The sequence below is a fragment of the Aythya ferina genome (genome assembly GCF_964211825.1).
Source record: "Aythya ferina genome assembly, chromosome: 6".
NCBI lineage: Eukaryota > Metazoa > Chordata > Aves > Anseriformes > Anatidae > Aythya > Aythya ferina.
The window spans coordinates 37,391,122-37,404,154 of record NC_140303.1 but is presented as its reverse complement, the minus strand read 5'-3'; the positions used below and the strand labels follow the sequence as shown (position 1 = coordinate 37,404,154).

The 13,033-nt window shown below is 37.4% G+C and overlaps 1 protein-coding gene across 22 annotated transcripts in view; it reads right to left on the bottom strand.

Annotated features, from left to right (window-relative positions):
• Positions 1–1,436: 1,436 nt before the first annotated feature.
• KYNU (kynureninase) overlaps positions 1,437–13,033 on the bottom strand; it is a 60,307-nt gene continuing 48,710 nt past the window's right edge. For all 22 annotated transcript variants that reach the window (XM_084523835.1, XM_084523829.1, XM_084523827.1 and 19 more), the window contains 4 exons: positions 8,116–8,168; positions 6,538–6,623; positions 3,179–3,409; positions 1,437–1,762 (listed from right to left, as the gene is read on the bottom strand). In XM_084523835.1, coding sequence (XP_084379961.1) covers positions 1,610–1,762; positions 3,179–3,409; positions 6,538–6,623; positions 8,116–8,168 — 523 coding nt within the window. In that variant the 3' untranslated portion in view covers positions 1,437–1,609. The remainder of the gene's footprint in view (positions 1,763–3,178; positions 3,410–6,537; positions 6,624–8,115; positions 8,169–13,033) is intronic.

Below are 13,033 nucleotides of genomic sequence, written 5' to 3'. Positions count from 1 at the left end.
CTTTTCTCAACAAAAGTCACGCTATGGAAAATTGGCCTTTTCTAAAATTGTGTCACTTAGCAGATGAAAGTAGCTGTGCTGCAGATGTACATACAAAAATAAAACCCCAGCTACTGAAACACAGATACCTGGTTTGCAACACAATGGCACAGTCTCAGCTGAATCAAGGACAGATGACGTCAATGCAATCAAAACCTCTTGAGTGAGCCAGAGCTTTCCCAGTGATTAAGACTCCTGTGCTATTCTTTATAACAATATTCTTGTGTAAGAAGCTCTTCTAACTTTTCATAGTTGCTAAAAATACCAACTAATGCTTTATTTGTGGTCCTTTCAGCTTTCCTCTACATGTTACAACTGATGAAATAGGTATTATTGTGGCAGGTCTTTTAAAACTACCCTTCTTTAGGGAATTTTAGAGGGCAGGCAGACACTGCAAATGTTTCCCCCCTGCAGGAGCCCCAACACACACTGGGAGACGCTCAAAAAGTGCAAGAATCTCAAACTGCAAAAATGCCGCTGAGACAAAACATTTTGGAGTAGCCCAAATTTCTTCCTTTTTCCTTAGAGTGGAATAAAAAGTACTACCAACAGTAATTTTCTAAGTGTATCAAACCAATAATCATCATCAGAAAGGCTTACAGATAGCTGATTCTTGAAGAAAAAAGTACATGCTGAATAGCGAGAAATTTAGGTGTTCAGTAGCCAAGTACACTGAGGTTTTATTTATGTCTTAAAACTACTCTGGGTAAAGCGTTGGTTAAATGTAAGCAGTTTTTCTTCACTGCTCCTAGCCGTTTAGTGCAAATCTCTGTAAAAATTTGGGCCACACTAAGTTAACAGTGGGATATTTTGCTGCTGCTGAAACAATCCAGAGTTCATTTTGCCTAATCCGAAATAAGCCTTGTTAAAACCTTGGTAAGTGCTCATGCAGCACACTGGGTCACATGAATTTAAAATCGTTCTCGGCTTTCTCAAGACTATCATCTTCAAAATGACTACCTAGAAATATAAAGAGAAGATGTATTGGTTTAGGCAGCTGTATCACAGGAAAGAAGGTATCTGTAGTGTAAAGTCATTCTTCAATTATATCATTAATTAACCAAATTTGGGGACCCTTTGAAAAAGTCAGTATGCAGCAATTTTTAAACAACTGATTGTTCAACTTCAGTCTTCTAGTAAACCACGTACTTTAAATAGGACTGATAAATTAAAAATGTAAATTGGACTGTATCTTTTAACTGTTAGTGATTTGTCTATTTTCCACTTTTTATTATGCATCATTTTTACAATAAAGAAGGGATTTTTTTTTTTTCATTCTAGTTGATAGCAATTCTTCCACGCTTCTCAAAGCTAATGTAATAAAACTACATAAAATGTTTAAGAAAAACCCCATTAAAATATACAAAGCATACTAATTCATGAAGTCAAAGTCAAAGCAGAGTGGAAATATGAGCTTTAATAAAACTATGTCTGTTGTAAATAACTATTCAAGCACAGTCATTTTTTTGCAAATTGCATGGGATATAGCTTAGTCTACTCGAAGCAAGGAATCGCTCAGCGGGATAAATGCATCTTAGTCAGTAATAGATTAAAAGATACAGCTGAGCCATCAATAAGAACCAGATAGCGCAGTATTGTTTGCTGTTTGTTTTGAAGATGTAATTGCAGATCCCAGGATTTCAATAAATCTGTGCACATCATGGAAAGAATTGTAGAGAGGAACTGGGGCAATGCGAAGGGCATTTGGTTCTCGCATGTCACACTGCAAAATAGAAAGGGAATGATTAGTAAATTCAGGTCACTAATTTACTTGTTAAGCCATATTTTTAAGTGTCATCCTTGTCTTCACAGAGTTACACCAAGGAAGAACAGTATTTATGCAGACGTGAAAACTTTGGGACACCAAAGAAACTACCTTGAGGAGCATTATTGTGAAGAATATAGCAAGGAGAGTGGTGTGCGGTCAATAAAAAAGAATGCAAGGTTTGGGACAGGCAGGACTCTGGTAGCGCCATTCAATGGCTCAGAACTAGCTATCCACCCTTGTAATTTATTTAAGGTGTACCCTGGAACCTACAGCAACCCATGGCTGATGAGGTGTACAGGTGACAGAAACACCATTGCAAAATAGAAACGTCCCTCCCAGTAAGATAGGGTGTCTTATTCTATGGATACAAGTAATGCCACAGGGCTTGCAGTATTTTTCTTTCTCTCCTCTGTGAATTTAAACATTTTGCTGAATAGAATAATGTCTCATATTTGAAGCACACTACTGCATTGTGAAGACAAGCCAACAGCATAAGGCCCTGTGCCCTCTTAAAAGCAGCAGTTCCTGGAATTCCCTGGCAGCACCAAAACAGCAGCATATTTTGCCTATAAGAGCTGCCCTTTGGGAACATGAGTCACCAGCAGAAATAAAACTCATATATCATTTATATGGCATTACGTTATCAGCCTCACCTTCTAAGTCACCAAATGTATAATCTTAAATTTAGCTTTTATAGGTTTTGAGCAGCACTGACACCAGTAACCATGCCGTTATGTGGCACCACCAGTCAGTGGCCTCTTTTACTCAAGCACTAAAACACACCTTTAAGGACATGACACCATTTTAATTCGGCCAGCCTGATGCCTTGTGAAGAGCAGTTCAGGAAAGGGAATGGTGGAGGCTGAGATCTCCTTGCTAGTACTGGGCTGTAGGCATAGGAGCTGTGGGCCCACCTGAGCTCTGCTCACTGCTGGAGGGCAAATAAATGAGGAGCTGCCAAATGGGCCTGGGACCTCACACTTCAGGTGCAAATTTCTGTTTTTCTGACATGCTCATTTTTTGTTTTTCCAGTTTTTCTCCTTTATCCTTCAAACCTGTAATGCTTGCACTATCATGCAACACGAAAGCAGCTTTACCCCTCAGCAGTGACTGCTGGGTGCCACTCACAGAATATCGGAAATTAATCCATAGAGAAAGGACCACCTGAAGACTAACAAATAATTTATAAAATAGCACTACTTGCTTGATCATTTGTGCAGCTAAAGATCGTAGCTGCTACGCAAGCAATTTTCATCATTCCAAGTCTTTTTTGGCCTTATATGAGATTATACATGAATGAAAAGCAAATTATTATTTTGGTATGGCATATGCTCACAAAACAGTGAACAAGATGAAGTTTGATTTACTCACAGCTACTCCTCTCTTCTCCAGCTCTTTAAACACAGACTTGATTGGAAGGGAAAAAGATAATGTGAGTTGGCATCCTCTTTCCTCAACCCGAGGTGGTGTGATTATTTTTACAAAGGGCTTCTCTGGATTTGTTTTATCCTCACTGTAGTAATGTTTTATCAGGTATTCCAAGTACCCAGTAAGCAGAATAGATTTTCTTCTCAATGCTTTCATTGTAGTTTGACCAAAAACCTGTAATGATTTTAAATCGTTATTATGGAATGCATTGCTACAGAAAATATAAAGAGAGCAAAGATGATCAAGGCCATTTCTGACTTTTCAAATAAATTAGATAGTTTTGGTAACTTGGGGGTTGGACTCTGTCATTCCTATTTTGCTAGGTAGCAGATTTCTCCATGCATACTACCTTTGAAACCAAGTGCTAATATCAGATAGATACTGTACATACACATCACAAGATATGGCTTTCGGATACACAGGACAACATTATTACTTTTAGATAATGAAAGACAATTCTGTCTGCTGTTAAGGATTTCTATACACATCTAACATAAATGAATTTGCACAAAAAAAACAGTTTCCTAAGAGAGCATCCATTTGCATATCTGAAGGTGATCCACAAATTTTCTATACATACAATAGGACTGCATCAAACAAAAATCACATACAATTTTTTTGTGACTCAGGTAAAGCCAAAGGCTTTACAAACATGACTAATCTACAAACTTACTTTTGGAGACAGAAAATTTGTTTTTATTTACTGTTTTACCTACTGAACAGGAAGTGTTTTAAATTCTGTCTTTGCTAGTTCATATGAAGAAAAAAATTGATTCAAGCTTAATAGCTCTGTGCTTTTATTTAGCTTCAAGGACTGGTGAGCTCAAAAAAAAAATATGTTAGAACATCATGAAATGTGAAAAAGTGATTGCTTAAGCATGACAGTTGCTTTGTCAGACAAACAAGTACAAACAATGTGGCACAACAGTTTGGGAAGGGGAAAGGGCCAGGAAGCTCCTGCTCCTCTCCTGCCTGTACTTATGGAAAGGTTCAATTACAGAGAAAAATGGAAAATGTGACCCTGGAAACAACTAATCCCTGTCTTCCCCAAGCCCTCCCTTTTCCCTTGCAAGTAGTTGCAGGGAAAAAGCAAGAGAATATAGACATCTAAGTACCTGACCATCTCTACAAATTAGATTGCAGCACGTAGTTGTGATATAGCTTCTAAGACTATTATACCTCTGCTTACTGCAGCTGCAAAATCAAAGGCAAGTCTGAGGTCCTGCACAAAAATTTATGATTGTACCTCTCAGAACATCACTGTTCCTGACCGAAGAAGACACTCTTTTAACATTATTGATATACTCAGAGATAATTATTTCATACACACCTCAAAGAGTGAATAAAGAGGTAACTAAGAAGTTCCACTCCAAATACAACAAAGTTTGGTTTCCAGAAGCATCTGCAATTTATCAAAATCAAAAGCCCCTACATTTCCTTTCTCTATTCTGAGCTAACAAAATATGGCTGCTGTAAGACAGACTTTGCAGCCACAGAAACGAATGTGAAAGGGACCAGAGTTATCACCAGCAGTTATTACTTGCACAGGTCAACAAAAATGCAGAGATGCTTCCCTCACCATGCAGGCTGGCAGAGTGCGCACATGACCATTTAGCTTGTTACCGGAGGTAAAATGGAGACCTGTCTCCTATTCCTCTGGGCTTTGCAGCAGTGTGAGGGATGGAGCTCCTTAGGCTGCACACAAAAATCTGTTTGCTCAGGCTTTGCACAAGGAATATTTGGCCTCCTGGGTGAAATTTGGGAAAAAGATCTTTTAAATGGGGCTGTAGAGCGCTCCCCTTTTTTCCATAAAAGGGAGCAGCTACTGCCATAACAGTCACTTTAAGCATTATTGAGGAATAACATGCATTAACACTTGCAGTTTTCATTGTTTCCATTGGAAACACTGCCTTCTGTTTAATGTGTCCCAGTGAAGGTGGCATGCAATTTCACTAGCCATCTCTTGCCAGACATGAAAACTATTTTGTTTCCCACTGTATTAGAGCAATTAGCACTGGGAAATCCTGGCTGTGCCAAAAGGTAATGCAGGCATGGAAAGGGGAGGCGATGGAAACTGCTCAGCCCTCATTGTTTGAGGCTCCCTGCAGTGGGCTAAATGACATCAACCCGCACAAACTGGAGCACTAACAATCTGGGTCATAGCAGAATAGCTTTCAGCTTATCTCGAAGGTCACATAAAGTTTAAAAATATATTGGATGTTTAAGGACTAACAAAATAAATTGTCAGGCAGAATAAGACACATTGCTGTGCCCTTTGCAGTCCTTCAGCATTGCATGTAAGCTGGTGAGAGCACAATTGGCAATTTTCTAACTTTGTTTGCTTAAAATACTGTTTTTTTCAGTAAATAAAGAAGAGGGATGTACAGTGTACAGACATTGCTCTTTGTACCAGCATCAGCTTTGCTGTTACACTAACATTAATGGAATGCTGGCAGAAATAAATTCCTCTCATTATGCTGCTGCAAAACCACGCTAACCAAGGCTGGCTTGAAAAGCAGCTTAGGAAAAAAATTACTACAGGGAGGTCTGTGTACAACCATCATTTTCATCCCCAAATACCAGAAGTCCAGCATTTCAGGTGTGAACCACCCATAAGAGAAACTCTATGCCTGGATACATGTGAGGCTCTGCGCCTGTGGTCACCAGAAAACTAATGAAGAGATGAAAGGCAAAAGTCCAGATCCACAGCACATTCATGAATTGTCCTTTTAGGAAGCATTAACAGACAGTTTTTTTCTTTTCTGTTTGTGATGGAAGGGACTACAGTGGATGACATTCACATCGGTTCTGTTGGACTCGAGGACACCCAGTAGCCCCATCTGCTTTTTCATAAAAGAGCTCGTCTGTTTGGCACAGGGAAATACAAGTAGAAGCAACTCTCCATGCAGCCTTCCAGAGTTACACAATTCCTTCCTAGGAAAGTCTCTATCAGTGTCCTTCACACAAGTTGCAGAGAGGCAAGCTCTGAATGCCTGTATTGGAAAAGCTGCCCTTTGCATTGAGCCTCTAAAAGCGCAATGCTGAGCTCTGTCCAAAAGCTGAAGATGCACACTTTATGGATCCTAAATATGACAGCAAAATTTGTGAGAACAGTAAAAGAATGAGTTCGATTTTACAAGTCTTGGTTTCTTGTGTTTTTTTTTGTTGTTGTTTTCATTCCTTTGGCTTTTTATCTTTTATGGATTTTATTTATTTTTAAGGGACACAGCAATAAAATCCATAACATTTTTTTTAACTTTTTATACTCTTAAATTCAGGCTCAAAATAAAGCAATTACTTACCTCTAAACTAGCTTGCAGAGCACAGACCAGTAAAATTGGAGGATTTGATAACCGAAATCCATTAATTCCTTCGCTTAGTTGTAATTCTGGAAAATGAATAACTTATATTAGTGTTTTTGATTTCTTCCTTTTAATGGATCAGACCTTATCTTGAAGTCCATCCTCATGCAATAAAATATTTCACTAACATGGCCTGTAGGAATCACTCATTAAAAGGAAATAGTAATCTATTCACAGCTAATACTTTTAACTTTGAGAGAAGCCCAATTTTATCCAGCGAAAGACCTCATTAGTGGCTTCATGGGAACTAGAGAACTGCAATTAATTTGTTTAAATGGTGTGTGTTAAAACCACCTTTACACTTGAATCTCTTTTACCACTGGCATAAACCAGAGAAATTCCAAGTCAGCAGAGGCATGCTCATGAGAAGCCACGGTGCATGATCAGGGAATCACGTTCCTTGACTTTATTAAACTGACGAGACACGTGGGAGACTGCATATGCAGCTAAGTGTAGCTTCAGGCCACGTATCGAAGTTGCATAGACTTTAGGCTGTGAAATTTCACAAAATCCATTTAATAAAGCCATAAAGCTTTGCTGTAAGTTCTGTGTCATCATTTATATTTCATGCTTCAGCACCAGAGCAAGAGGATGCTGTGGAGGAAATGCTCTTCATGCACAGCAGACTGGCTAATTTTATAATGATTATTGCCCAACTTCTGCCTCGCAACTGTCTGTGGAAATGAATAAGCAACATTCTTCTTCTTCAAACAGTATTTCAAGGTAATTTGTGTCCCCTTCTGAGGTTCCATAAAGCCACTCTTACATGTGGTCAGAAAACAAAGACCACACAAACTATTAGAGAGGTGTTCACCAGCCAAAGTCACATCAGTAGGGGCTGCCACAGAAAATTATAAATATACTGAAACCAAAACAACTGATCAAAACAAAAAGATCCTTTCTTCCTCCTGATCCCTCAGGGTTGTCTCTCTGCCATATCTTTAAAAGGAGAGGAAGATTATAGCTGGCAGATTTAGAAAACAGTCCTCATCTCTTATTGTGCTTTGGGACAATAAATACTGAGTTTATTTCAGAGCAGGTTTGGTTTTGTCTTATATTCCCTCCATCATTAGTGCAAAGGATTTAAAGATGCTGAAACACAAGAGCTATTGCACAACTTATGTCAGGCGCTTTTACCATTTCTTATTAATTCCAGTGGAACTAATCCCAAAGTAAGATATCTAAGATTCACGTTTACCCATGTGAATAACAGAATCTCACTCCTCAGAGCTTATGAGTTTAAAAAGATTCAAAACTTCCATCCATAGTCTACAACTGCATCTTGTCAGCAAAATGTCTGGAAACAGACAGTCAGACCCATATGCTCAGAGACCTAATTTATTCAATTTATTTTACTGACGCCACTCTATTACATATTTAGGATGAGTTTAGGTTAATATCTTTAATGTAAGCATGAAAGCACAAAGGTCTATCCTTCCTACTCAAACTTCTGTAAAAACTATGCTGGCTGTATATAAATATGTCAAATCAGGTAAATGAAAGTGTAAAAGTACATACTGTTTTCCATGAGGAATCGTGTTTTGAAGTCATGACCCCACCAGCCAATTAACCTAAAATTTTGCAAAGTAAATGATTAGCAATCTAAGGCTTAAGAAATATATTTCTAATAATACATTATAATTCCAACAACAGCATAAAAACACAATACATTCTATAAATAGGAAAAACTAAAAACATAATTTTATTGTCTAGAAATTTCTCTTTAACAACGAATGATAAAATGTACCACGTCTTTCAAATTAACTATTGATTCCTGACAATACCCTTTTTGTCTGAATTCATTTTACAAAATGAAAAATAGAACAGAAATATTTCCTCTGTTTTGTTCCAAAGCATTAAGCTTAACCTCCTTAAACCTACTTTAATGAACATTGGAACTTAAAAGGTGCTATAAAATCTGACTTCGTCCCACCAAGCGAAGGTGAGTGATGGGCAGCAGACGGCCAACAGGGGCTCAGTAGGAAGTTTGTGCAGGCATTGCTTTTACCTTACAATGTGAGCCCTGGAATAAACTTTTCTTCTCTTGAACTGAGCATATTATTCAAAAAAGATTATTTAAAATGAAAAATGAACCAACTTAATCCAAAAAATAAGACTTTTTAGATCATCTCCAGGAGAGAAAAAAAAAAATTTACTTTGAATATCATTTATCCAAGCTTTTAAATTAAGGTGGCATTAGATTATTAATATTTTAATTTTTTTTTTTTTATTTTTTTTTTTTGAAAAATACATTCAAGGATATCACTACAAATGGTTTTCTGAAGCAGCTGGATGCACTGAAACTCCCGGTGTCCAGGGCACTGAAGCTCCCCATGCTGCAGATTAAGTCAATATTGCAAATCCAAGAATTTTCTCTTCCCATCTCCATTTGATATTGTACTTCTTAGATGGTAATATCAGTGACTAATCACGTCAGTATTACTTGAAATTTCCCATACATCAATACTATTACAATATTAGGAAGCTGCCACCTCTGATGCCTTTCTGACCATCTAAAATTGCCAGGGATGGACATACAGACATTTCTCTCAAAGCTTTTACTCAGTTTTCTCTATGCTGGGTAGCAGAGCTGTTAGGAATGAACCCTGGCAAGTGTTCAAAATTTCTAACAGAAAAAAACTATAAGTAAAACTCATATTAGATCAGCCTTTCTGGAAGTAAACAAGGAAATAGAAAGGCATTGCCTCTCTAAAGCAGTAACATTTCTTTGCAGTGTGCCTAGAAGAGGTTAGCTCTACAGAATGAAGACCACATTTGAGTTAAAGACTTGTTTTATGAATACTGCATAGTGTAAAATAAAGTACTTCATATTTCTGTATTACTTCAGTTTTATGTTTACTTCTATGAACAGCTCTGAGTGCTGCATCCAAACAAAAAAGCATGTTTTTTTTTTTTTATTGTTGTGATGCTTTTACTATTCTAAGACCCATGAAAATCAATAGTGCAATATACATTCATTTCAAATGAGATATTATATTGCCAAAATGAATATGCCCAATATAAAATATATTGCAGCTTCTGCCCAAGTGACTCAGTTACTGATGATGTGAATCATAAAAGATATTCCAGATATTTAATATGCAGTGTATAATATCCATAGGACATTTCACTGTAGACTCTAAATACTATATGTTACTACAACATATTACTAATATCAGTGACACAATACATGAACGCCAAAAGTTTTAAACAGAAGAACATGTGAAATACATTTGGACTATTACTTGGTAACAAGGAGAGAAAAATAATATGTTCTATTTGGACTACATCCTACAGTTAAAGATAAAATTAACATCAACCAGAATATTGCCCCAATAAAACCCAATAAGAAGCACTCTGGTTGTGCTTCTAGAGTTCAAAACATGCTAACTCTGAAGCTGGCTTAAAATCAGACCTCTGCCGCAGCATCATGTTTACAACTTGGAAACTGAAGTTTCAGAACTTTTCCAAACTGACAAAATGAAGGATTTTTTAAAGACAGTTTTAGCTGTCTTGCCCTTTCCTACCATACTTTTTTTTTTTTTTTTTTTTTTTTAAATTTTATTTTAATTTTTGGCTGTTCAAGAACTTCAAAGGTGTCACTACAGGATGTGCACTTTGAGGCAGCTCTGGTCCTACACTATCATTGATCTAATGGTCCATATGGATGTCATATTATTTGACATTTAAGTTGACAGGCTTCAAAGTGTGGAATCTAAAAATCTTTACAAATTAGCAATTTGGTGTTTATAATTTTCTGTGAAAAATTTGAAATGAGGGTTGCCACTGCTATGCCAAATTTCAACCTGTTATGATGGGAAATAGCTAAGGTGTTAAACCCCAAACATAAGGCTTTAAAAATGCTCACTAAAAATAATAGGCAATAAAACTGCACATTAAGATGCTGCAGTAAAATTTCTTATTAAAGAGTTGTTACTCTGCATGCAAAATGAGTTTTTTTGAAATGCAGTCACCATTTTGATTATTCTTGCTTCAAAAAACAAAGACTCCAAGATCTAAATTGATCTGGAATTCCAAACCATAATATTTGCAAAATGGTTTGGAAGGATCTTAAAAGCTTCCTGCAATGCTCTTATATTTAAAACACCTTGGACTTTTTGGTAACTGGACTCCAGAGTTAAAATATTTTCATTGCAAATAAAACCCATTTTGTGAAGTATATTAAAAATTAGTGCATCTGGGGGGAAAAGAGACTCATTTTGCAATCATTCCACTATAATAACGTTTTACCAGCCACTACCCCTTATTTGCAGATGTATCTAAACTTAGCACTTGTCTAGTTTCATCTAGTTTCAATCAAAATGGCTGTCCCAGCAGTGTCTCGCTCACGGTGTGTGCCAGGATGACATCTGGTCACCTGTCCCAGGTACCCAGGTGCTCCTGAAGTGCTTCTGCAGCAAACCTCTCTCCATCTGGCATCAAAAATTGACATGCCACTGTTGGCGTGTCAAAAAGGAGAGTAAGTTAGCACCAGAAGAGCTGAGGGGTTTTTGTGGAGTGAGCATACCTATACAAACCTTATCCTGTAAGAGAGTAACTTTTCAAATAAAGTTAACACATTGCTCTGTTGTATCCCACAAACAAAACCTATGCCTCCATCGTTTGAAAGCACTGAGACTTTCCCAGGGAATTTTGCAGCTTTCCAGTCTATGCACAGAAATAATTTTTGAATGCACAACATACAATTTAAAGAAAGCTGTTACTAGCTAAATTTCATGCAGTAAGTCAGCATAAAACGAAATATTGCTGGAAGATTTTTCAAATTCTTTATTTTACCCCAGAATGTTCTCTTATTTTACAAATCAATGAACAAAGACTTACTGTGTTGGAAAATAACTCCAGAAAGGAGCAGTACCCTCTCATTTAGTCTTACTCCCTTTAAACGCATTTACACCAGGGAACAATCTCTTCAATAAGTATTTTTATTTAGCTCATTTCCCTCCTTCATATCCGTATGCATTAGACTGAAGCACTAGTTGTTCATAACTTGAGCCATCTCGTTTGTAGTTACATTAATGATGCAAGAGTGTGGGATATAATGATCATGATGTATGTGCAGCGTAGACATCAAAGACGATCCAGTTAAAGAACACAGAAAAAATACAAAAAAAAATTCCTTTGACCTTTGTGTCGAAGTTACAGACGATCACGCTACTCATTTATAATTTACTGCCTGAAGCACCATGGGTCTCATTTCCCTTCTCAGCAAGAAGAAATAGAAACTCTTGAGTAGCGACACGGAAAACAGGGAAATACTATTAATGCAGCTCAACTTGCACAATCCAGGGCAATGCACTGGAAGCATCCTGTCATTACATCGTGAGAGAAATCATTTTATGTCCATGAGAAAGCATGCTAAAGTGCTACAACAGGAATACAGTGTGAAATTAGTAGTACTTTGTATCACACTAGCTGGCTTCACTGTGTATGGATCCGTTTGTTTTCTCTCCATAATCAGGTTACAATGCTGTCTAGAAATTGTATTTGCGTTACTTCAATGATGTCTATATTAGGAGCATATACCATCAAACCATTCCATGTTTATGAAACTGTGGATTAAGCTAAATCATAAACAGGCAGTTTGGGGACAGTCTGCAAAGTGTTTGGTGCAGCTGCTGTGCCGCAACTAGGCTCTTCATTCACTCCTCATTTTATTTTGTAAAAGCTTCTGGATACTGGCAAGGATTGTTTGAGCTTTTATGCAACTGTTCTATCTATCAGTAAGAATCAGTGTTAAGGAGTTCATGAGACTTTTCCCTGCTCTCATCGTTAGAAGAAAAGTTCACAAACAACACAGAACTGAGACAGACACACTCTGTCTACAAAGGCAAATTCATGCAGGAAAAGCAATATAAAAGCCAACAATAACTCATTTTCCTGCAGTCCCAAACATCCATGACAACTGGCTGGCTGAAGGGCACATCCCTTCTACATTCACTGCATGTGCTTATGGCTTGTAAGACCATATAAGCACAAGACCAAGAAGCACACTACCGGGATGGATCAAGGCATAGAGAATGGATGGAGGTCACATATCTCCTATACGTTTCCATTAGCAGAAAATGTGCTAAATAAACAACTCATAAAGTCATTAGAATTAGATTGGAAAAGAAAAACAAGAAGTCTGCAGGCTGGGTCTAGCCAGAAGCTGGGAACAAATTACATCTGGCCTTGATCGTGGTGATGACCTAGGAGAAAATTACAATGTACCATGCCACTAGTGCCACATCCAGAGTTTGGCTCTGCCCAGCTTTCATGTTTCAAAAAGCACATGAAAAAAATAAATTCCATGGCCAACTCCCAAAGACCAAAAGTATTCCATAATATGCTATACATCTATATATATGAAACATCTTGAGCTTGACCAAAAATTCAGATCAAGATAGTGAGGTGCATTCCTCCACAGTGCAGTAAG